At 37.6% G+C, this 27,539-nt stretch overlaps 1 protein-coding gene across 10 annotated transcripts in view; it reads right to left on the reverse strand.

The window, feature by feature from the left end:
• CASK (calcium/calmodulin dependent serine protein kinase) overlaps positions 1–27,539 on the reverse strand; it is a 201,223-nt gene that overhangs the window by 146,050 nt on the left and 27,634 nt on the right. For all 10 annotated transcript variants that reach the window (XM_051811680.1, XM_051811678.1, XM_051811673.1 and 7 more), the window contains exon 2: positions 1,976–2,088. In XM_051811680.1, the coding sequence (XP_051667640.1) occupies positions 1,976–2,088 (113 nt within the window). The remainder of the gene's footprint in view (positions 1–1,975; positions 2,089–27,539) is intronic.

The following is a 27,539-nucleotide window of genomic DNA, read 5'->3' on the forward strand; positions in this document are numbered from 1 at the left end:
CACACTCCTGTGCCTCAGAGAAAGACAGGATGTGGAAAGTTGGACAAAGATAACTTTCAAGACCAAACTGGTCTTGCAGAAGGCAAAACTTCAAGGTAAAAAGTGTTTCCAAGGATTAATCTTACTATTCCATTACAGCTCATACTTTAATACAATTTACAAATGCAGCTTCCTCCCAGGTAAGTTATCTAATATTTACTTTATACATCATGGTTGCCCCCCAATGTTTAAGGAATGCAATACCAGAAATAAACAAACAAATTAGAAAAAAAATATCGTTAAAATCCCCATAAACCTGGATAGAGGAGAGGTGCAAAAAAACCCCAAAAAACCAAGTCAAACAAAAAGCACAAAGGAAAAATAAAATAAAGAGTACAGAAGATGGAAAGAGTTTGTGAAAAACAGGCTTAGATTCTTATGTAGAGATAAGAACTTGCTCCACATTCACTTACACATCTGCATCTTTGTGTCTTAATATTACAAATCTAACACAGAACAACTCAAAACCTTTAAAAAAACCCCCAAAACTACAAGAAAATTCACAACAACAATCCACAACCAAAACCACAAAACAAAACAACACTAAACCCAGAAAACGTTTATGATCTCTTAACTCAGTGACCTGCTACCTTGAATTGTAACTATAACAATATAACACAAGTGCAATTGAAAAACAACCAAAATTTCTCAATATCCTGCCAAGCCTTTTCTTTAGACCCAGACAGCTAATGCAAACCCTCAATTATCCTTTTTTCAATCAATCTATTATTCCTGTTGGCTCCTATTTTCTTCCTGATGAGCCCCTACTCTCTTGTTTGCTACTTCTCCCTTTCAGAAGTTCCTTCACAGCTTCAAAAGGTTGAATTTTACTCTTGGAGCAAGGAAGCAATACTCCACTAAAGGTAGAAATGTGTCCTAGCATCAGTAGTCAAAATGAGGCTCAGAAAAAGACTAGAATACTGACAGAACTTCTTAAAAAGATACAAAATCATTTCAGTGAAAATTCACTAGATCAAAATGCAGTGGTTGTGGTACAACCTGACAAAACCATAATGCAGCTAATCACAAGCTAAATATTATGGAAAATATGGTTTGTATTCTATTGGAGGTCGAGAAACAAGAAACTAGCAATGGCATTATCAGATTTAAATTATAATCTTCAGTAAAGTCTGAAGCAAGACCTGTGATTTACCTTGTAAACCAAACTAGTCATTAAGGCTTAAGACCCTGCTTGTTGTAACTACCAGCAAGTCACTGACCCTTTTTGGCTGCTGAATTTGGGTTTATAAGGACTTAGTTGGCACAAGTGGAATTCCCCAAACATATTACTGTACAAAAGAATATGATCTCCAGCACACAGATGCACACAGCAATTGTCATTCAGTTTACAATGCTCTTCTCCACGTGGTGTAAAAGAAGAACTTTATGCACACACAGGTTGCATACTCATACATTGTTTTACCCTGAAATAGGAGAGGCTAGAGTTACAACATTTTATTTACATTGTGACACTTCTGCAGCATTGTTTTAAAATCATGACTATATAAAAACTTACTTTTTAAACATAATTTCACAAACTTTAATCACAAGTTTTCACCCATTTATAGCAAATTACTTGCTAAACCTAGATTAGTAAAAACAAAACCGTGTTCTTACTTTAATTCCTTTGTATGCTTTTTTTGACTCAGAACTATTTTTTGTATGAAATTCTCATTCTTAAAAGAAAAATCCAAACAAAAATAGAAATGGCTTAGACCTAATTACATTTCTAATATTTGTTATCACCACAGAATAGCTGTAGGAACCACTAAAGATTAGAAATGCATGCCCTAAGTTACATTTGAGATACGAGACCTCATTTTAAAACTTCCACAAACTATAAAGCAGAAAGGATCTTAAAGAGAGCAAACACAGAAAAGGTTGACAAATTGAAAACCCTGTCTGCTGGGGATTCACTTTAATTATTAGTTCTTACCTTCTGTGCTTAATCCAGGACTTGAAGTGAATTTTGCTACATCGACGATCTTCACAGCGAACTGTTGCCCTGTTTCCCTGTTGATGCATCTCCGCACGACGCTGAACGGACCCCTGGAACACACACCCAGAAAACAGGGAGAAATAAATCATTCTCTTACTTGCTGAGCTACAGTTTTGTTATTTCTCGACAAAATTTCAACATTCAAGTGTAGTATTTGCACAGAATACACCCCTTGTCCTTGCTGCCCATTAAATGTAAAATTAATAGCTTTAATTACAGACCAGTGTAAAGAACACCAAAGGCGTTTTGTATTTGCATATATTAAAGACATCCTCCTACCCTTCCACTTTAGAAAGGCTATGCTCTTAAAAACCTTATGTAATATACTGACATTATAATTAAATTTTAAAAGGATTTTATTTTGATGCTTAATCCAACTAGGGGGAAAAAACAGAGGCAAGAAACACATTCCTGCTTTCAGTCCTAAGCTACAGTTTAGAAATTACTATTTGAAACAACAGAAGGGATAATGGACAGCAATAAGAGTAACAGAATTGTTGAGTCATGCTGTGTGGGTTTATTTGTCTGTTTGTTTTACATAAACTAGGTTTATTTCAAGTTTATTTGACATCATTGGATATAAACAACCTGCATTACAATACTTCCCAATCCCACAAAAGCTTATGATTTTCTCTCACCTATGGCACTTAGAGAATCCCCACAGAAGTTACAGATAAAGAGATTAAAATTAGTTCAGAGAGATGTTAGTATTGCACTCAACTAATAAAAAGCTAATTGTTTTTTAAAAACTGAAATTACATTTGCCAAAACAAGAGTTACAACAATGGCAACCCTTTAAAAACTCCATCACCAATATGTATTTTTGGAAGCAGCTTTTAGTAGATGGTCTAAGGTCTACGTGCCTTGACTCAAAATATGGAATCTTTGTCCAGAGTTAACAACAAACAGTTCAACTGGATAATTACAGTAGGTCAAGCTTTTAAACGTGAAAAAGTAATAGGTTATGAAAACAGAATAGGATTGTTTCATGACTGCACTAGCTGTGGCAAATCAATCCTTTTTAACTGCTGCTTATTTATTGAATGACACGTGAGTTCTAAAGAAATCTATTCCAAAGTCTTTTCAAAGAGACGTGAGGGAAGATTTGAGGATTGAAAGAAGTTTGTTCAGAAGTTCATCTATTGAGTGAACATTCACCTGCTGAGTGAAATAATAAATGCTATAATACAGCTGAAAAGACAAATTCTTCCATTCAAACAGTGAAACGGAAGTTAGTGGACACATTTCTGAGCAATGAGATTTCAAAGCAACACAATTCTCAAAATAAAAGGTACCCCGAGGAGGCAGAAGTGTCCCTCTGAGGGCACTTACAAACCTTTATAACTGGCTTTTGGTATTCCTTTACATACCAGATGATTCAAAGTGTGTAATTCATCACACAACCAAACCTGTACTCACATAGCTAAAATCCAGTTTTTGCACTCTTTCAACAACATACTTGCGGGTATTTCTTGAAATAGGATCATTTCTGACACAGAAGATTAATATCAAAACATCAAAAATGTATCCCAATGTAAATATTCACAACCGAGGAAAATATTTATTAGCCAACTATGTATATGTGAATTATGTTGATGTACTCAGACAGAACTAACTATACAAGAAAATGCATGTTTTTTTCTTTTTCCTTTCCTTGCTCCCAACACACAGTGAAATCCCCCATACTGATGGCTATTTTCTTTTCTGAATCCATGCCCCACAATTATTCAGTATCTGGTCATTTACCAAGAGGTTACCACAGATATTTTTAAAAAGATGTTCAATTAAGCCTCTAATACATAGAAATCCACTTTCATCATTAAATGAAAAGGGCTCAGTTGGCTTCATTTGGCATTGGATGGATACAGCCATTGGTTTAGAATCCACCCCCCTCCACATTTCACAAAGTAATCTTCTATGGAAAAGTTACACTTTATATAGATGTGTGTCACCTTCTTATCCCAACTTTCTCCTTACACTTTTAGCATCTGTCAAAGTAAAATCGCTTTAGAATAGTATAAATACATTTAAATTATGGTAATTTAAAACATTGCAAAACCTAAATCACAGCTTTCAAATAACTGTGGCAACAGTTGTTTTAATTTATAATTGCTATAAATTATGAGAAGCTAAATGTATTTAATTAAAATTATCCTTTTTTTTTTCCCATTCCCATTCCCCCTTCCCCCCCAAAGCCTTTCTGGAGACATTAAATAATGCTTTTAATGTATTCTGATACAGACTGGGAGATCACTAGAGTACAGAGATGCCTGACATATCCTTATTTGTAGGGAGATCCCCAATTTCTGTTCATTCACAGAAACTCTATGAATATAAGTATTTCTTGCTGTTGGCTGAGCTACTTTTAGATTTCCTGGTTTTGCCAAGTCTGGGCTGGAGAGCTTGCCCAGTCACCAGAGTGTGTGTACATGCTTTGAGCAGAGAAGAAGAGAGAGCTGGAGGAATCACAAATCCAAATTAGCCTACAAACTACAACTCCAAAGGATCAGATCTGTGTTCACCCCAACTTTCTCTCTTGCAACCACGCCTTGATTTCCTTTTTCATTATCTATTAACATTTGTAAAACCCTGACTTCAATGATTTGCTTCTTGCACATTTAGTCTGGGACAAAAAAAAAGTGTTTTATTCTAGTTCTGTAACAGAGAGGGCACAGAGACATCCCTGTAGTCTCAGCTTTTATGGCCATATTGAAACTTCACTGTGGTTTTAACTTCTCTACTTAGAATGAGGAATGTCAAAGACTTAAGTAAGTGAATGGTGCCACAAAGCACAGAAAACAAGAACTGAGGTTTGAACTAGATGATCTTTAAGGTCCCTTCCAAACCAAACCATTCTGTGATTCTATGAATTCAGTGATGCCCACAATTAATGTATTCTATTCAAACACCACCCCAATTTAGAGTTTCACATAGAACAGAACAGTTTTTAAACACAACCTGAACATTCAGCTATTTACAAACCTCATATTTATGACTTTTTCAAAACTCTCTCATGCTCAAGCTACAGACAGGTTCAAAATAGTGTGAGTTACACAATACATTAGATGAATACAATCCATGATGATGGCAGCACAATAAAAGCCTGAATTTTCCAATTTTAGGTAATTTTAAAACACTCATAAGAGGTGCCTTCATCAATTAAGCAGACACCACCACTTCCACATGCCAAGTAACACAAAGGAACTTTTATATAAATTACAGTTGCAGTTAACTTTCTAACTTGTTCCTCAGCTGCAATGGCACACAGCAAGTTTACAAATTAAGTCATAACAGCCCACGGTGATGCCGTATAACCTGAGTCAGAAAACAAAACTGTGTGCTTCCTAACACAGTAGTTTCAAACCTTATTTGGAAGTAACAAAAATCTTTCAGGTCACCCTCAGTCTCAGCACTGAAATCACACTCTTTCCAGTGAGGAAAGGGACTACAATAGTTCATGTCTCAGATGAGACAAGGAGCTGTTCAACAGTTGTGACTGTAATGGGGAAATGTGTATCACATCCTCACTAAATGACAGTTTCTAAAGCTCATTTTACCAACCCTGCAGCTCAAATTCTACAGATCTAAAGCACAAAGGTGACACAGATTGGGGAAGGAACAACTGTAACCCCAGACACACATCATCAAAGTGGTTACAGATTGGTAAGACTACTTACTTATTTATTGAAACAGAGAAACTGAGTTGTTGTGTAATAAGACTTCATCTTCTAAGTCATACAAACTGTAATTATAATGTCATGCGCTTTATATTTCATTTCTCTCTGTGCTACCCCTAACAGACATACCCGCTGACATACAGGAATATTTGGTTTCAGATCCATCCTCTCCCCACTACGTGCTTGCAAAAATCTTTCTCTGCAGTCAACATGCACACCACAGACTACAGTAACTCAAACTATGAGGCTCATTAAAAGACATAAGTAGTAAGGACAGATGATTTTTTTCACTGATATTTCGTCAACATTGGCAGCAGCACATTCCAACATCTGGAACACTGGGAGCTTTACCTGCAATATATGCCAAAACCCAAAATGTATTTTCTTAAATTGAAGCTGGGATGCATGATGGATTTTGCTGTCTACTGCAGATGGAAATCAAAGTGATACAAAACATTATTGATGAGGTTCGCAAGTACATATAGGCCATAAAAAGTGGATAGGAATGCTGAAGAGGAGTCTCATAACCAATTTTTTTCATGCTTCCAAAATTTTGAGTAAGCAGGGCAGGGCCTGATGTAACCTTAACCCTTGTGAAACTATTTTCTGGTGATAACTTCCCTGACTAGCACAGAACAGTTAATCACAGGTAGACACAAATTTGAAGAAAATCAATTATTAATTACTTTATCCTTCAGGAGTACAACACTTGAATTAGAATAAAATCCCAACAATATGAGATCACCAAAGCCTTTTTTATCATCTCGTTCACTTTAAATTATTTTACTTAGTTTATGGTATTGGTACTTCAAGGACATAGATTACCAACCAATATGTTGCAAACTATCCTTTTATACTAAAATCTTGTTGGTTTATCTGACTGCTTTGCTTCTTTTCTCCTTTCCTCCAATCCCTGTTGCTGTGCAAGAATGTGTGGTTGTGATTCAAATATGCCTTGTTGATTCTTAACAAGCACAAACACTTGGAACTGTTCCCTTCCCATGTCCCTCAATGAACAGAGTTGACCTGTGGGAATGAACTTCCTATAAAGACACTTTCTGAACCCTTATGCTTCTGAGCCATAAAACTTGATATTTGAGGTCATTTACATATCAGATCACCAAGAATTTGCTCAACATCCCAAACGAATCTCAATTTTTATGAAGTGAGGAACTGGATACAAAACAATGCATTTTGGCTCTCTAATTCAGTTTCATTAATTTAAGTAAAAAAAAAAAAAAGTAAGAAACACAAGTTAAACATTTTGCCAGAAAAAAAAACCCCAAAACAGCAAAGAACATCTCTTCCAATGAACAGTGCTCCTTTAAAAATGAGCTTCCATTTGAGAGTAAGAGGGCCTAGATTCCTTTTCCTTCTTTAACAGGGCTTAACTATTAAGAACTTGAAACATGCAACAAAGGTCTTAAAGTTACCTTTATTCAACATTTTAAATGAAAGATGAATGTTTCCTTAAAGGGGCTATGTCAGTTTGTTGCAATAAGATATATGCATACTATAGATGTGAAGACACATATACCCAGATTTTTTTTTTATTTTTATTTAAAGACTATGCATTTGCTTACCTAAGCAGCAGACAACAGTGCTTTGTGCTAATGTGGTTAATACTTTCAAAACAACTGTATTCAAATTGATGGAAATTACTGGAAAGAAAGCAATTTGCAACCACATTTTAAAGAGATAGATCTCTTTCCCTCTTCATTCATCCACATAATTTATAATACATACTTGTTGTCTAAGTTTGCCTTTAATTGAAGTGAACCTCTTTTGAAAATTAAGTATTCCCAAAATTAATTAAACCTCCAATTAGCACTATATCAGCTCATTTGTACATGGAACTGCAGCTTAAGATAGTGACAGAACCTTTCTGTAAACTAGCACTTTGGATTAGAGGGCACTCACATTTAAAAAGCCATTACTGGCAATCTTGGGTAGACATTTTTTGGTTTATTCTCAAAGGCAAATTTAAAATAATGCATTATGACGACTGTGGCACAGAAGAACATTTGGGCTGAAGATCTGATACTTCTTTAGAAAATTCTATATCCCAGGACAAGCCACAAAACTGAGTTCCCAGGCAGCAATATTTCTACCACGAGTACTTTTCAACAGCTCACATCTTTGAAACCAAGTCTGTGTTTTAACTCAGCTTTAGGATGAAACCTACAAAGAACAAAGCACAAGACATTGGATCTCACCCCAATATGAATACATACTTTCTAATATCAATCCAACATAAAAAGAAAGAATATAGACCACTGAATCTTAACCGTTTCTTTTTGTCCACAAGAAAACTACAAAAAGAGTAGCCACTCCAGTGCCTGTGAAGTGGAAACACTCCCCAAGAAAACCTTAGGTTATGCTTAGAATTCATGTTGCAATCTGAAAAAAAAAATTACTTTCTATTTTCAGATGTTCTGGTATAATTCATAGGTTTGCTTACATGGTTTTGTCACTATAAAAGCAAAATACAGGCAGAAAGAGATTTCTGCTATCCTGTCTTTCCCATCTCCAAGCTGCAAGGAGGATAAGCCATCCTTAACTAATCTGTACAAACAGAAATGGTAGGCTTGTGGCCTGATTTTTCTTCTTATCAAGTAAAAAAGTAAGAATGATTTTATCAGTCATTCGATATATCTGTCAAATCTCTTTGGCACACATACACTATAAACAGATGCTGATATGTAAAAATATCTTTAATGTATCTATAGTTTGTAAACAACTCTTCTTTTACACTGACTAGCTGGGATGCTGAGGGGATGGAAAAGGAAGAACATTAAGAGAAGATGCTCACTAAATTCGCTATTCTATTACTATGAAGTAAATATTTCAGCACCAGTCACGAACACCATCCTTCACATGCAAGTGATTTAGAAAATATTTTTATGTTCACATATAGAACAACAATCCTTCATTTCCTGAATTCCATAATTATCTGTTAACATTGACCTTATACTTGTAAATTTTCCCATTTTATTCACAGACTCATAGAAGAGTCTCAGCTGGAGGGTACCTCTGAAGGAATGTGCTTAACAAATTTTATCAGAACATCTACTACTGTGTTAATTTTTTTAATAAGAAAACAGAAGAAACTACCTCACTGTCTGAAAACAACCATTTGCAAATAATCTCAGCACACATACAGGCAAACTGTTTTCAATAATTATTGTAGTAATAGGCTCATGGTCTTAAAAGAATTGGTCTAAAAGCTGCAGCCACAGCAGGTACAATAAGAGTAACTTTACTTTGTCAAGACCTACTGGAATAAGATCCAACATTACCTGCCAGGTGGCTTTCCAAGGGTCACACTTCCACAGGAAGGGCCATGTGACACACACACAAGATCACAGCACATCATTTCAAGCTCGTGTTTGGATGACACTGAAGCAGAAGCAATAGCTATTGACACAGAATGGCTCCTCCAGGAGACTGTCCTTTGATCTCCCTTTATTTTGTATTTTTCAACTCTTTAAAGGTCACTTCCTAGAGAATGGTCGAGACCTCAAGGACAAGTAACTCCTAGATACACTTCTTAAGGAGTTCAGGCTCTTGGCTCTACTGATTCCTTTTTTAACTCATTTCTTCCTTGATAATGTGTTTTCAACGATTCACTACTAATTTGCTTTTGCTGCTTTTGGACACTATTTTCACCTTCCTAAATCAGCACATAGGTCAAAATGCTGTGACAGCAGCATCAGTCTTCAAGAAAGTGGTTGATTATTTGTCCAGGTTCCAGACAAATGAAAGAAGGAGTAAAAAAATAATTTTTTAGGTATGTATGTACAAAGCATACATGGGTAAGTTATGAGACATTCCCCTAAATGAGAGACAAACAATTCTAAGGATCTCAGAAAATGGTACTTTCTCAACAACACTTTCTGGAACAGTTTTTTAACTGCTGGTGAGAAAGAAAAACAAAAATTGGTTCATTAAGCTAAAGCATCCTGCCCCCTCAGCAGTAAAGAACTCAGGAAGCTGATTACAAATATAACTCTTTCCTGTCCCTCTGGTTCACCTTGAGGGACAGGAGAATCTACATCTCATGCAAGAAGTGATTTTGGGCAGGTGCAGATTGGTCATCAAAGCACAGATACTATTTCTTGAACTGGGGAGGGGAGAAATAAGGAGAGTTTTGTGTAGTAATAAATTCCCACTGTAAGTACTGGAATAAAGCATGGAATCAAAATCCCCCAAATTTTATTTTTACATTCAAATATTCTGTAATACTTCACAGAAAGAACCCCACCCCAGCAGCTGTATCAAAAGCATCAGTTCAAGAGTGTTCAAAAAAACTGATGCCATTCTCTTAACAGACTCCTTTAACAACTGACCAGATCTTTTGCCTGTTTCCCTTCTTTGTGAAGAAAGACCTAGTGCTCAAGATCAGGAGGCAGTGAAGGGAATCTGGAAAAAAAATTATAAAACTACTTTAAGTATGAAATCATTCAACAGTGAGAAGGAACACAGCAAGAATGAACAAATGTGTTAAAAAAAGCACTTCTATCACAGTGACAAAGGGGAATATATTAAAAATAATAGCTCTGCCGCCAAAAGAAAAGAGAGAGGTTGTAGAGCATCTTCAGGCTCATCAGCTACAGATGATGATCATTACTTTTCTCTTTTACTATTCACAGAACTTTTTTTATCCTATTCATGTACTAACATAGCCTTGTTCCACTGCAGGCTGTGTCTTCATGGCATTTTTTACATGAGAGTTCAGGCAACTCCCCGAGCTACTGTGCTGTCCTTGGGCAAATCAAAGGAGAAACAAAAACTACTCAAAAAGGAGAAACAAAAACTACTCAAAAAGGAGAAACAAAAACTACTCAAAAAGGAGAAACAAAAACTACTCAAAACACTTAAGATAAACCAACTCTCCTTTTTTTTCCCCCTTAGTGTTACATCCAGAGCAGGTGCTTGGTTTGGTTTAAAGCACAGCTACACCAAGAGCAGTGTCCAGACAGTCAAACCCAGGAACAACCTGTCAGGAAATGAGGTGCCTCAGCAGTGCTGCTGCTAAAACCAAACCTTGTCTGAGGACACAATGACTTCTCATATGGTCCTACAGCCACCTGTGGGACCTCCACTAATACATCTCACCTGAACTCATGCAACGAGGCAAAGGAACTCATCCAACCGAGGAAGTCTTAGGTAAATCCACATACAGCTGGCTCATGGCTCCAGCTGTGCATTTGCCATGCAACTACAAGTGCTTTCAATAACACAAAGCACACAGAACAAGCTGAGAAAGAATGGGAATATGTCAGCCACCACTGCTGCCAAAAACTCCTTCATGAGATTACACCCTCAGGTGAAGGTTGATGCATTAACCGCTCCCTATGTCATCTCTCCCTCCTGCATTGTGGTTCTACTTTAAATTTCCACTTTAAGCTTAATAATGTCCACTTTATCAATCCTGCTAACAAAACTGAACTCACATACTATTCCCTCTACTCTCTCTCTCACTCACAGATTTAGCCAAGCCTAACAAAAAGCAATTATTTTTTTCTTTTTATGATGGGCTGGCTCTCTCATTTCAGAATCTCTTTTCCTGCATCAGTTCCAGTTTTAATTTTTCTTAACAAAAGCAACCAGAAGTGTGAGTAGAACTCCAGATGAGGTCTTAGTAAAAGTCTGCACAATGTTAATAATTCTTTCTTCTCTGCTGGAAATACTGTATCTGGTACAATCCCGTACTTGCCTTCTCCACACGCCCATCATAGAGCCCCTACTACAGCTGCATTCTTCTCCTCAGTTGTTCCAACCAACTTGCCTTAGTCTACTCCAAAGGTTGTTACTAGTTTTTCCATTCTCAAGTGGTGGATTTTTTTTAGAAGTTCATAATTTCCACTACTAAAGTCCTTTTTGGATGATATCCAGGTCCTCCTCTGCGTTACCTTCAAATGATGCACCAAAAAAACACAACAGCTTAACCAGTGCAGTTCAATTTAGAACTTTTATTTTATTTTAAAATAACCTGACAGACAACTAATCCAAAACTGGCCAATGTCAAACCTTCATTTTTTCACTACTTCCTCTCTGAATGCTCCATTTTAATTTCTTCTTTAGTCAATATGGAATACATACATTTATCATCTTGTTATCTTTTTGTTTGTTTTAAAGAAACAAGCAACCCAAACAAGAGAGTAGTCAGAGGGAAGCACTGGAAGACCTGACTCATAGAAGGGGTTTTCTCATTGCTTGAAACACACTACCACTAATTCAACTGCCCCAGCACTACTGCCTTACAAAACTCAGAAGCTTCCTACAGGTTCATGACAATGCAGAAAGGTACATTTTACTTGCATTGGCCACTACAGAAATAGAGAAGAAACTTAACATTTTTAATGGAAATAACATCATTTAAATATTGCTATTATGTCTGTGGTAATATACGACAGTTCCTCAAAATTGGAAATGTATCATCTTTATACTGTAATAGATGCAAGAGGTTCCCCATATCTGACTGACAACAGAACTCCCATTAATTTGCTGCCACTACAGTTCCACTACAGTAGTTTAAGTCTCAAACTTGAAAGAGAGCAAACACACACATATACTAGAAATAGATACCTCCCACAAAGCCAATACCGGAATCTGAACTGGTTATCAATTCAATCAAAACCATGTCCTGTATAGCTCAATATTTAATTTTTGCTTTAAAAACAATAAACAGAAAAACAACTCAGTTCAGTTTGGGTGCCACTTGCAATCATTGCCTCAAGGATATTTCTGTGTGCATGCTCTTTGGAACCAATAAACAGAAGTTCCTGAGGCAAAGAGAGAGACCAAATTTCCACGTGAGAAAGTTCTCCAGTGCAGCACTGATCAGTAAAGTTAAATTATCCAAAGAATCTTGATCCAGACAGCTTCCTGTACTTCTTACAGGAGTGTGGCCTCTGAACTGCCCGACTTTAATGTGTTACGAAAATGAAAAGTATCCTGAAAAGAAAGTCTGTCCTGTTTCCAAAGTATGCAGATTAGTTTAACTTTTATAAGTTGTCATCAAAACCATTTATGAAATGAAGAAGAACATAAATACTTGAGGGTTTTTTTAAAGGTGTTGGAGGACTTCCAATATTTCAGAAATTGAATTTATGACCCACATCATCAGCCTTTAGGGTCATTCATAACACTTTAAATTACAGCAGGATTATGGGACTTATTAAGAACATTCAGCTGAATATGGGTAAAAAGTTTCTGGTTATGATATTTATAGAAGGTTGTTGAATTCACTTTCCAGGGCAGAAATGAATGAATTCTGACCTTTTGGAACCTGAAGCTTTCAACAATGTACTGAAATGAAAAATCTATCACAGGCAAGAAAATTTAGTTTCTCTTCTATCTGTATCTGTTAGGGTTCTGAACAGTAGTTTCTTGTATTTTTATACATTTAATGCATATGAACGACTGATCAAAGTCAGGGTATATTTTTTTTCTACTTTTTAAGTACAGATTGCATTTCAACAGTCTAGATATCTCTATGAAAGGAATATTAGTCTTTATCATTTGTACTAGTTCAGCCTTTCTCTACACTTGAAACAAGTTAATTTTTTGTAGTTTATTTAGAAATATCATCTCTCTTGCTAATTTCAAAAATTAAACTAAAACTATTCTACAGTTCCACAGTTCTTGGAAAAAGCTAATGCAGCTACCAGAAAAGCCTTTAAAGCTAAAAAGAACTATTCACCTATCTGGACAGTATATATCTGGACAGTTCTATAACTACAGTAGGAAAATTACTCACTGTTTTATGTAAAAGTAACAAATACCTCCAAGTATTTAAACCAGCTTCCTATAAAACAACTGTTCAAGAATTTTAAACTCAGTTCTTCTCTTCAAGTGTTAATGTAAAGTTTAAGGTCTCTCCTTCACAAGATCTTGTCTTTAAAAAGACTCAACCATATAAAATATATCATATTAACGGCAGGACAATTATATATGAACTATAACCTCCTACATGACAATTATTAATGTACATGCAGCATAATGATAATTTCACAATTTCTCTATTGAAATAAACCACAATGTTTTCTAAAGAATAACCATTTAATTGAACTGTTAATAACATGAAACTAAATGTAAAGCTTTTACTTAAAAGCCACATATATTATTTTTCCTGGGGTTTTTTTCATTACAAAAGGAAAAGCTGCCTGGATCCATTTCCCAGTGAGCTCCAAGACACAGTTGTACTGAAGTTTGTGCCAGTACCACTGTGAGGATGGCACAGGGGTGCCAGCAACCTGCCAGGAGAGGACAAGGGTTTTAGTACTGCTTTTTAAAAAAGACCAAACAACAAATTACTCCTGGAAAATGAAATTAGCAGGACTCAAAGCATTAACTGTGTACGACCACATAAGGTGCAAACACTGAAAGATCCCACACTTCTGCAAGTGATGATCTGACCTTTGGGACATGGACGAAAATAGGAAGCTGAATCCATGGCCCAGATCAGGAACAGCATCTGACATTTCACCAGTTTCCAGTTGCCCTTTATTTACTTTCTTCAAGGTCTGACCAGTGAAATAAGGCAGCCAAACAACACCTTGGGTCCAAGAGTAGATTTCAGTTTGTTTCCTTACATATTCTCACACCAACCAGCAAAAAGTGCAAGTATTCTTTCAGTCACGTCAGGTCAAATTCAAATCAAACTAAAAGTGATTTCACCTGAAGTGGTAAATGCTGCAGTTCCTAATTTGGACCATAAAATCAAATTCCTCTCATAAATTACTGTCTCAAAGCACCAAACCACCTGTGCACTTATGTCCTTAAAATAAAATAAAAAAAATAAATATCCAGTGACAGTGGCAGAAGTCCTAAAGAAGAATTAGGAGACTGTTCAATAAAGAAACTTGCTGCTGCATATTGAAGTTGTTCCCAAGTGTAGCTCATTTGGTTGCCACAAGCAGGTGGTGGCAGCTGGTGCTGCTGCTGTCCCTAGAAAGGAGCCCAGCAGCACAAACACAGCTTCCAGCTTTATCCTAGGCTATACACACCTGAATAAGCACAGCTCCACACCAACTTCCCTGGCAATACAAAGGCAACAACAGAGAATTCATTTACTCCTCTGGTTTGAATGATGGCACGTTCTCACAGCTATGAAGAATCCCAAGTATTCAAACAATAAGGTTACAAATTTGAACAAAACTAGGATTTAAAACTGCTAATTGCTTTTGGACTAAATGTATGTACACGTGAAACTCTACCATAGCACCCTCCTGCTTTATGATAGAAATTTCATTGTAAATTCAAGTCTAACCATATTTTTAGATGAATTGAAGGCTATACAAAACAGAATCAGAAGTTAACTGCTAACAAAGGCAACACGTACGAAAAAAGTGAATGAGGAGAAAGGAACTGGCAGTTGAAGATGGGGGAGAGGGAAATGGGAAGAAGAAATCAAATTATCATACTATTTTTTCTTTATTATGCTTCCTTAGTCAAAACAATTTACAGACAGAGAAAATGAGAAAGACAAGTACTACAGCCTGCAGAGAATACAGAATACTGCTCAACCACAGAATGCAACTGCCTGTTGACAGAGTTTTCAAACAGCTGTACAACACTACTTGTAAAGATATAAAAATATAAATACCCAACACCCAATCCTTTGGGTGAAAACATCTATAAGCGAAAACCAAAACCCAGCCAAACCCAACCTCTAATGCAAGCTTATGGTGGTATTTATTCCCTTCAAACACCCATCCAGTGCTTTTTTGAGTCATACTAACCAGGCAACTGGTTATGCAGCTGAAGCTGGCAGCAAAGATTTATTTCGTTTTCTCTGGGCATCCAGTTTTATGTATCCCCAAGTCCTTCTCGGCAGGGTAGCTCTCAATCCATTCATCTCCCAGCCTGTACTGCTGCTGAGGATTACCCTGACTTGGGTGCAGGACACTGCACTTGGTCTGGTTGGATGTCACGTGGGTGGCACAGGTCCACTCCCCAGGCCTGTCAAGGTCCCTCTGGATGGTGTGTCTTTCCCTCCAATGAATCAACTGCCCCGCTCAGCTCAGTGCCACCTCCAAACCTGAGGCTGAACTCAGTCCCACCGTCCATGTAACCGATGGCAATAATAAATATTACTGTCCTGCGGAGGGACACCACTGCTTACTGGTTTTCACTTCAGACGTGGAAACCATTGGCTGTAACTCTTTGGATAAAGCCATCCAGCCAATTTCTGATCCATCTAACAGTCCATCTGTCAAAACCACATCTCTCCAATTTCAAGGCAAGAATGTTGTGGGAGACTGTACCAAAGGTGTTACAGTAGTCCAGGCAGATGCCTCGGGTCGCTCTTCCTTTGTCTGCTGATGCAGCCACTCCACCAGGAAGGCCACAGGCAGGAACAACTTGCCCTTGGGAAAGCCATGTTGGCTCTTTCCTATCATCTCCCTGCCTTCCATATGATGTGACATGTCCTCCAGGAGGTCCTATTCCATGAAGCAGGTGAGGTCTTTCTCAAAGAAGTGGAAGAACGCTCATGTTCACAGGTCCTGCTCCTCGTGGTGGTCTTTAAACACCCCAATACCTGCTGGAGGGACTAATCCAGGAGGCTTCTGGGGTGTACTGATGGTAAATTCCCGATGTGGTTGAGGAACAAATGAGGAGAGGTGGTCTGTTGAAACCTCACACTTACGAACGAGAAAGAACTCCAAGATCAGGGGCAGCACCAGCTGCAGGACCATGAGATGGTGGAATTCAGGATCCCAAAAGGAAGGAGTAAGGCAAAAAGTGGTATCACAGCCCTAGACTTTAGCACAGAAAAGCACAGAAATGAGAGCAGGAGAGATACCTCTTGTAGTTTACTGGCACACCTGGCTAGGCATTAAAAAAAAATTAAAAAAAAAATAAAAAAATCAAAGAATGATTGCAAATGCAGAGCAGCAAAAGAAAAAACTGATGTCAGAATTAAAAAACTGATGGCCAGAATTAAAAGGGAATTTTAATCAGGTTGCTTTGTATTTAGTCTTTTAGATACAAAATCTACTTATTCAGATAACTGTCAGAATGTTCTGCTTGTAACTCATAACTGTATTTTAGGTTCCAACTTGACTTCAGTATCTGTGTCATCCCCATTATAAACTCCCATAACAAATTACAGCTTTACTAGAAGCTTGGCAATACCCTTGAAGATGGAAACTTTATTGGCTGATAGGACTAAAGTAAGTTTCTCAGTAAAATGAACATGTGGCAATATATTTAAAACAGTGATTACTGCATACCATGAGAAACTCCTTTACTAAATTCCCTGGCAAAACTGCTATAATATTCAAAACTCACTCAAAATAACAGGAATTTCAAGGAGATAGCCAAGCTATATCAAGCTTTTCCAGGGAGTTTCAGTTGAGGTAGTTGAATGAGTACATTATTAATAATATATATTGGCACACATATATGTGGTGCATCCACATACACCAAACCTCCCCCCAATATATGTTATATATATATATATATGTTATATATATGTTAACACACACAGTTAAAATATGGTATGCCAAGGCAAATGCAATATCTGCTCAAGTCAAATCTTTTGCAAACATTTTTGAAAGCTATTCCTCTGAAAATTAAGTGCCTCTGAGGCTGCATTACTGAGCCATCATTAAATAGCTCACATCATTCTTCTATATTTAATTCTACTGGAGTATTTATTCTGCAAAGCTCAAGTATGCAAGTCAGCTCATGGTCATAACAAAGTTACCATTTCATTCTGAAAAAAAAAAAAAGCCTTATAAAAGCATAATTATAATTCTTCGGTTTGATTCACTCTTGCATAAAATGCACACAAAATGTCTAAGGTATTGATTTTCATTACCTTAAAGTTACATATTTTAATTATTGTAGCACAAAAACATCTTATGTAATGGGTCAACAACGAGGCAAAACCACAATAATTAAAGACCTGATATTAAATTTTATAGTGTTTGGAAGCATTTATCAACAATTCAGTTGCTGATCAGACAACGAATTAAGCCATCCTGTAAAAGTTATAGATGAGCAAAATTTATCAGAGACAGACTGTAGTTTGCTAAAAGACAGAGAAGTGCTCATGTGTACGAAGCACTTCAAGATTTAACTTCACAGAACAGCAAAAAACCAGTTCAGCACCAATGACTTTGATACCTCTTGTCAGCTGATAAAACCTCTTTCATTAGCTGTCCTATGTTCTTACTCTTTCATTAGCTAAAATCTGCACATTAGTACAAACAGAAAATACAAGGATAGACTTTTTTTCTGTTTCTTGAATTTTTGGTTAGAATGCACAGTTATGTCCCATCTCCTCTGTTTCCCTATCCATCTTTCCCATCTATTGACAAAGGTTTAACTTCAGATCACAATCTTACAACAGACAGTCCTACACAAATATTTTGATCAATATTTTTATGTTATGCATCAGATCTTTATCTGGGAACATCAGGCTCTGAATTTAAGTTAGAAGAAAATTCCTCTACAGAGAGCAGAAGTGAAACAGCAGAACACATTTAGAATACAGACTATTTCCAACAGCTGAGTAACTTAAATCTATACGCACAATTTAACCAAAATAAAGGAAAAAAAAAGAAAATTATCACAGTACCACAGAAGTCTCAGTTCCAATGTTCTTACAGAAAAGACGTGCTACAGGCTTTGAAAATTAGTTGAAATACATCGAAAGACTGTATATTCACAAGAGCACACTGCAGGTGTGCAGTGCTCTGGTATTCATGTCCCCTCTCCCCTGATATCAAACCCTTGGTATCAGCTACAGAAGGAAATCACAGGACACATCACTCCTTCACTACTCAGTTCTTTGGGAGATGTGAGTGAAATGCAGAGCTATAGGACCTTGCCATCTACCAACATGATACAGGAAAAATGCCCCCCCCCTTTTTTTTTAAATTTCTCTACAAGACCCCAAACATTTTAAAAGCCACATCATAATCTGCCTAAATTAAGTTTCCAGTTGCTCTGTTGAGAGCAAAATAAGACCAGTTTGGGGGAAGAAAAGAGCAGTTTATGGAGTTTTCATTCAGAATTTAAGCAGTCCTCTGATACCAGAGAAAAAGTTCCTGTGCTTTCACATGTACACTGGGAATGAAACAAGGATATCACAAATTTACCAAGCGAGCAAATACAAATGGATGATCCTCTTCTCAAATGGATGATCCTTTTCTCAAAGCATTCAGCTATGTGCAAAAAGTTATGCTGAAAGTTATGAAAACAAATAGAGTTGCCAGTACAGAACAAGTTAGAAGCTGCTCAGACCCCCTTCATATTAGAACTTCGTAGCAAGCTCTTAAGATTATTCTTCTCTCTATGGTCATAAAGCTGGACAGAAACATGACACTTCTTCTGTTATTCCCCCTTGCAGCATTCAAAACTACCATATTCTCTAGAAATCTTCAGAAAAAAGCTCCTTCAGTTAATGACTGATGATGCCTTATTAATGAAGGTACTTCCTATTACAAGAGCTACAGTTTCAGTATATGCTCTTTCCCACCTTTTTTCCTACACATTCGTAACACAATAAAAAAGTTATCCATACAAGCTAAAACACTAAAAAAAGTGAAAATTGGAAAAAAACCAGTCACAGGTTATGAAGTACAGTTCCTAGAAACGCATTATTTTCCAATTAATTTTAAACTGCCTTACAGGAAGCATCTTTCTTTGCACCTTATGATCAACACAGGCCAAAGTGTCTGACCAGTACAACTGTGGTTGAATGACAAAGCTAAATAGTCTTCACCATTCAGTAAAAGGCACATAAACAGTCACACTGCATCTGAACAGAAGTCTTTCAAGACTGGCTGCTTTCCCAGCAACCTTCCTTCCCAAGAGCAGCCAGAGAGCAGGTTTGCATCAACATAACAAACGGAAAACACACTGACTAAAAAAAAAAAAAAAAAAAAAAAGGTATAACCATTTTAACACATGCCTTACAGTAATTTAAAAGTAATTTAGATACCATATTGATTCTTGCAGCACAAGAAGACAGCTTTCCATGCTAGACAAGTATGCACCTCCTTTACACACAAACAGATTATTCTGGCCAGACTTCAACAACTCTTTCCTGTGCTCTGCTGCACCTCTGGAACTTTTACAAGAGCAGAAAAGCTGGGGAGATGCCAAAAGTGACTCCAGCTGCCACCTGGACTAGGGCCTGATGCTTGCCTTAAGATGAACTATTACACAGGTAGTCACCAAATGAGGAAATCCTGCCCTTCCAGGCACACACCTCTGCCAGGTTCTTCCCATTAGCATTGGCACTTGTGTGGCCACAGGAGTGAGACAGGCAAGAAATGGAACTAGTGAAAAAAAACCCATCATCACAAAGAACTGGGCTTAGATGAGTTAGTTCTCTTCTGCTCACTGGAAGGATGACCTCTTTCAGAAACAGATGTTACTTCAATCAGCTTGAAACAAAGAAAGGAGAGCACAATTTGAGTGCTTGCCAATGTTAAAGGACAAAAGATTGTTAGCAGAATCAGAAAGGTCTTAAAAACATTTCAAGAGTCTTATTTACAAAGCATGTTTGGCTTCTCTTTTATCCTGATACTGTTCTATTTTATACAAATTAAAATTACACTAAGATTACTCCAGTCAGAAACTTAATTATGAAAGTAAAGCTAAGATCTTACTCATATGAAAGCAAAATTCATGTTCCATGACTTTTCTGTCAAAAGCTAATTCACTTTTGCATAAAGTTTAGATGCAAAGAATTACCCCATCATTCAAAAATGCTTAAATTAGTTGAGAATCACACAATAGAAAATGCTGAAACAAAACCTTTTTGCTCTTCCTACAAACAGCTATTAAAATAGTCATGAAATGTTAATGCTTTAGTAAGCAATCAGATGATCATTAAAAAAAGTTCTCCAAAACATGTTTTTCATTCTCAAATAGATCACCTGCACTGCACTTCTGTAATTATGGAAGTTCAGAGGTTATTTTAGGTATAACACCTACCTGAAAAAAATCTTGCAAGTCACAGGCCAAACAGAAAATAATTTAAAGAGAGCAGTATTTGGCAAATCTTCCAATATGTACTCTCATTTATATACGTTCCTAAATGTTGTGCAGAAGAACCTTCTTTTAGAACAGAAGCAACTATTTAAAACAATCTGGTGTTACTTCCAACAAATTTCAAACCACCTGCATTTTCTACATTTGTTTCCACATTTATTTTTTAACCATAAAGTGCTTTTCACAAATTGGAAGGGACCTCTGGAGGTCATCTGGCCTAAGCCCCTGCTCCAGCAGGGTCACCTAGAGCCAGATGCCCAGGACCACGTCCAGGTTGCTTTTGAATATCTCTAACAAACAAGAATCCACCATCTCCCTAGGTAACATGTGCCAATCTTGGGAACCCTCACAGTTAAAAAGTGTTTCCTGGTGTTCCAGTTTGTCTCCACAGCCTTTGGTCCTGCCACTGGGCATCACTGAGAAGCGCCTGGCTCTGTCCTCTTTGTACCCTCCCTTCAGGTATCTGTAAACATCAATAAGATCACTCCTGAGCCTTTCCTTCTCCAGGATAAACAGTCCCAGCAGTTACAGTAACACCACAATATTTATACAATATAATGCACCATACATTAAACCACAGTGTTTTGTTCTGCTACTACAGGACAACCCCACCACGCACTAAGTTACCTCTTCACATCTCTGTTGATATCACTCAGTCAGGTTTGTGTGAGTCTTGATACACAGCCAACATCTGGGATGTCACAAATCAAAAGCTGTTTGGCAAAAATCTTTTCCAGATGGGAAAACTCCTTGGTAAAAGTCACCATATTTATGCCCATCAAGATAAAAATGTGTTAAAAAGAACAAAATTCTGTAGTCTTTTTTTGACATCCAGCCTGGCTGCACAGGATGGTGCACTGAGCTAATGGTGCAAGTCCAAAACTCCAGCAAAAAGAGAGTCAGTTTGAAAGTTCTTCCTTGAAATGATAAAAGCACACAAGAGTAGTTTCAAAGGTGTTTATATAAGAGATGACAAATTTCTGCATTCTCAGGTGTCACTTCCATTCCCAGTTGGGTGTAACAAACCCATCCCATGTGGTGCCTGATAAACCAGAAGTACAAGGCACTGCAGCTGAGCCAATAACTATCACCAGACCAATCTGTAAGGCACCAGCAACACCCCTGACTTTGGGATGCACTGTCCCATTGTTTCCCATAGCCAAATAAAGCTCTCTTAATGTCAGACCTGGCCCTCAGTACATCAGTTGGCTTACTCTGGCTTAAATGCTGTCTGTTTGCTGCCTGACTTTTGTCCACATTACACTTCAGAAGTTAGAGGCAGCCAACCCACAGAGCAGCACAGCCCTGCAACCTGCCCACTGCCACACAGAGGACCTGGAGCACAGGGGCACTGCCTTTAAGCCACCCTGTGTATGTTGAATGCCCCCCAAAGCAAACACAACCCCCAAAACCAGTTTCACTTCGATAAGAAATCACACTCTGGTAGTGCAAGACAGTGCAGAGGTTTGTCTTCAAGTGAAGAGCAAACTCTCTACAAACAAAGCATTAATAATTAAAGTTTTACCTTTGTTTTTTCTGGTTTGAAACATGACCAAACTGATAAGGTTTAAATCTGTCTGAGCTAACCAGTCAAACCCATGTGCTTTCCCTCTCTGGAAGACAGAGCTACAGTGAAGGTCATCCTGAAAGAAATTGGTTATCCCTTCCCTTTCCTACAAACTTTGGAGTAGCAATAGCTTCCTGTCTTTAAATGGCAGTAGTCAGATACCTAAAGCAATACAACCACTACCCATTCCAATATTTCTCCTAGTTTATTACCACTGCAAACACATGCTCTAAAATGTTTCAGTAAATCAATTTCTATCAAAACTTCAGTACTATATGTATCTGGAAAGAAAGACAACCTCAAGGACAATACCACTTGCCAAATTCACTAGGACACCTGAAGATGGAACAGAGAATCATTCAGATTGGAAAAGACTGCTAAAACCATCAAGTCCAACTGTTAACCCAGCACTGCCAAGTTCACCACTAAACCATGTCCCCAAGTGCCAAAACTACACATCTTTTAAATATCTCCAGGGATGGTGACTCCAACACTTCCCTGGGCAGCCTGTTCCAATGCTTGACAACCCTTTGGGTGAAGAAATGTTTCCTAACAATCCAATCTAACCCTTCCCTGGCACACCTTGAGGTCATTTCTTCTTGTCCTGTCACTTGTTATCTCGGGAGAAGAGACCAACCCCCACCTGGCTACACTCTCCTTTTGGGCAGCTGTAGAGAGCAGTCAGGTCTCCCCTGAGCCTCCTTTTCTCCTTCGGCTGTTCCTCACAAAACTTGTGCTCCAGACCCTTCACCAGCTCCACTGCCCTTCTCTGAACATGCTCCAGCACCTCAATGTCTTTCTTGTAGTGAGGGGCCCAAAACTGAACACAGGATTTGAGGTCTGGCCTCACCAGTGCCAAGTATAGAGTGACAATTACTGCCCTGGTCCTGCTGGTCACACACTACTGCTGACACAGGCCAGGATCAAACCGGCCTTCTTGGCCACCTGGGCACACTGATGGCTCTTCCCTCCCCCCACCCCCACATCAAGCAGCTTCCCAGCCACTCTGCCCCAAACCTGGAGTGTTGCCTGGGGTTGTTGTGACCCAAATGCAGGACCTGGCACTTGCCTTGTTGAACCTCAGAGCCCTGTCCTTGGCCCATCACTCCAGCCTGTGCAGACCCCTCTGCAGAGCCTTCCTACCTTCCAGCAGAACAACACTCCCACTCATCTTGGTGTCGTTTGTTAACTTTCTGCAACACCTCTCTAGTCAAAAAATCACTTCAAATTCTGTACCAGAGCACAAGTCTACATTAACAAGAGGTGCAGTGCAACAGGAATAGGTTGGCAGAACAAAAGAGTACTGAGAACCCAAATGTCTTGTTCAGGTCTTTCTCTGAACTAGAGCATTTCCCATGAACTAGTCCATTTCCCATGGACTGAATACCCATTAGTAGTTGGAGAGCATTATGTTCACTTTCAGAGTGCATTATTCAGTTTGGTTTAATACAAAACTAATTCAGTTCACACACACTGAGATCACTCTGCCATATGAAACTCAGCAAAGCACATTAAGGTTGGACTATCAAGAGACTTAATTCAAAAGAGCATTGAAGAAAAACCACCAATGGAGACACACCCATATTGCAGGTCTGCTGATTTAAAAAATATCTTTCTGTTACAAAGAAATCCAAAACTCATATTAGTAATACTGAAAAATACATCACATGCTTCAAAACAACCTACACTGCAAACAGAAAGGGATTAAGAGTGTTATATCTTCCCTGCACATTAGTTCTTGGGGAAAGGTATGCTCATTTTCAAGCAGTAGATTAGTAAATTCTGAAGTGTTTAAAAATGTTTTGACCAAGTCCAGAGAAGCAGTATGGCTTTCACAGTTCTGATAAATCCCCTTGTTAATACCCATCCTCTTCTTTCAAATACCATTAAGAGTTAAATTATGATATATATTGATGTCATTTAGAAACATGAAGTCATACTATTGTGAGGCAGACATCTTGAAAAAAACACTAACAAAAAAAAAATTAGACAAATGAAGAATTTTAACAAATAATAAACACTTAAATATTTCCCTTTGAAGAATTATTGTGAAAGTTCAATAAGCTCTTTCTCAAATTTATTTACACTGCCTAATTCATCTCTTGATTTTTTTTTTCCACAAAATTCACAAGGGGAACACTAAATTAACTTTACTGTTTAAGTGCTCTGGCAGCAATCTTCTAAAGATACTCCATTAGGAGATGCACCATGTAATCTATGGGCAGAAATAGTTACATTCTTTTTCAGATCTCCACTGTTAGACCTCAAGAGACCGTATCTGGTTTTCTGTACTCCAACTTTTGTACAGTACTTCAGTTCTTCTACTGTTTGACTTTTTTTTTTTAATTGACTCTGGCTGGCTCTTCACTTCCTCTTCCTGTAATCACACCAACTGCAGTTTACACGAGTTGGGAAAACAATACTTATATTGCTTTTGGAAACATAATAATTTTGTACATTCAAATGTAACAAGTTAGAAATTGAACTCTGAACTTGCTGAACAGCCAAGAGGAAAGCAAAGCCCCATTCCCTGACTTTTTGTCAAGTAACACCACCTGGCTCACATATGCATTGCTCACAGATAGGCAGCTCTACACAGGTTTGGATTTTTTCAGAGAGGCAGGGGGAGCAATCAAAAACTAAGCTGTGAACAGAGTTAACAAGTATGCAGTTTAAACATGTGGATTTTGTATTTGAACTTATCTACTGGCTTTTTTTTTAGGATCACAGGTACATGCTCTGACACATAACATATACAGCTGCAGCATCTAGAGAGTAAGATGCATGCAACCTGTATGAAATCTATTCCCATTTACTGTAGCAGTATTTAAAAAAAAAAAAAGATATTTTAAGAAAATTACTTTTACTGGTTCACATTCTCACTGCTAATTAATATGGCACTATGTTGATAACTGTCATGGGTTAACCCAGCAAGTAGCTAAACACCACAAAGCCACTCACTCACTTCCCACCCTGCAGTGGGTGAAGGAGAGAACTGGGGGGAAAACAGTGAAGTTGTGGGTTGAGATAAAGACATTTTAATAGGAGAGAAACTAAAGAGAATAAATAAATAACAATATCCAAAACAAGTGATGCACAATGCAATTGCTCACCACCCTGCTGAGTGATGTCCAACCAGGCCCAGGCAGTGGCCCCTGGCCAGCTTCTCCCCTACTTTATACACTGATCATGACACCATATGGGCTGGGATATCCCTGTGCTCAGGAGGGCTCAGCTGTCTCAGCTGTGTCCCCTCCCAGCTCCTTGTGCACCCCCAGCCTCCTCGCTGGTAGTGGAGGGTGAGGAGTTGAAAAGGGCTTGACTTTGTGGAAGTGCTGCTCAGTAACAACTAAAAACACCGGTGTGTGATCAAATTCTAAATTCAAACCACTGCACTAGATAGAAGGTACCAGCTACTAGGAAGAAAATTAACTCTATCCCAGGTGAAACCAGACAGCAATCTACACAGAAAAAGGTTTTCAAAAAATGAAAACTGGTCAAAAAATGACACATTAAAAAGTTAGTGGAATTTGTTTACCTGGGCACTACATGAGTTTGCAGAAGTTTTGGTCCCAGGAATTGCTGCTCAAGTTACAGAGTTAATCTGCTTTTTTCCCCCCCCTCTGTCCACATCAGTACTGATGTAAGAATGTAAGATACTTCAGCTAGGATGCAACTTCAATACATTGTGCAAAACCAACAAAATCACCATATAACTCATTCTGTTCTTCAGTTTGAAAAGTCAGACTCAGAAGCAAACAGCAAGCTGCTGTAACCAGGGCTCGGAATGAAGCCAAGATATTGCACTGAATGCCTGATCAGCTTTGAACTGCAGAGCTGTGTACAGATAATACTAGTAAGAGAATAATGGTAGGTGTTAGAAATTAAAAACACAGTCTTGTTTTGCTAATAAAATCAATAAGCCAAGTTTGCCAAATATAACATTTTCTCAACTTATTAATAAACACAAGTACCAGCAGGGCACATTTTATTTAAAAAAAATGTAATTCACTGAAAAAAATTTTTATAATGAAAATGTCAACCCTAAGTTATCTTCAAACAGCCTTGAGAGACATGATATTTACTTCTTTGTATTTAGAAAAGACAACACAGAATTCTATTTGAACAAGGTGTAACTCAATTTACCCAAAGAATTTGGACTGCAAGAGTATAGTAACCCATAATCCAGAAACAGTGAAATCTATTAAATGCCTATATATATGAATTATACTCTTACTGCTTATCTGAGTGACAAACTTAATGTTACAAATGTTATAGAAATTAAGCAAATAGTTCCAGCAATAGTGTAACATACCTAGGCCATAACAGTTATGGAAGAATAGTGTCTGCAGGAAGAAGTTACTGAGTTCTACTCGTACAGGTTTAAAAAGCATCCAGACAATACTTCCTCTAATGAGTCCTGACAGCGGAGTTTAATGTAACTCTAATCCCATAACAACTAGCATTTTACTGATTGCATTCCAATTTTGTTAGAATATTTTAGCATGAACAAGCAGTTGTTTTAACAATATTCAATTCCCAAGACACACAGAAAGTCTAAGGCCAAAACGCTTGTTCCAACTAGTAAAAATTCTAGGCAACCAGTTGTTTTGTCTCAGGAACAGAATTAAGTAGCTCTCATTGACTCCCAAAATTTCACAGACAGGAATGATTACATTAAACAACACAAAGAGGGGCACTCTCTCTTCTGGTCCAGTTTGAACCATCTGTCAGTGACATGGACGTGCTAAAAAAGCTACACACAAAAGAGGAGTTTAGATAACCACAGTCTGAGTATCTAACAAAGAAAAAAAGATGCTACACTCAACAGTCACAACAAAATAAAGCCCCTTACAGAGCAATGTATTTTATTTTGAGACACATTCAAACCTAAATACATAGAACTAAGTTCTACACATATTCCTTATGGTCACCTAATTCAATTAATGTTATTTCATTATTTGAATCACTGTGGAGTTTCTCTACACAAGGATTGAGGCTCTTCAACACAAAATGTGGACTAGTTTGTTGAGGTTGTATGTTGTGTTCGTGAGGTTTTGTTTTGTTGTGGGATTTTTTGTTAAATGTTTTGGTTTTTATGGGTTGTTTTTGTTTTGTTTTATGGTGTTTTTTAGATTGGTTTTGTTTGATTGCTTTTAAACAGACTAACATTTAGGTCACAGTTTCTGCACAGGAGTATTATAAAAAGCACTTTTAATTGTGCTTTTAGAAAAGC

Source organism: Manacus candei, unplaced genomic scaffold (assembly GCF_025592945.1).
Source record: "Manacus candei isolate 608988 ecotype Guabito, Panama unplaced genomic scaffold, ASM2559294v1 h1tg000083l, whole genome shotgun sequence".
Classification (NCBI taxonomy): domain Eukaryota; kingdom Metazoa; phylum Chordata; class Aves; order Passeriformes; family Pipridae; genus Manacus; species Manacus candei.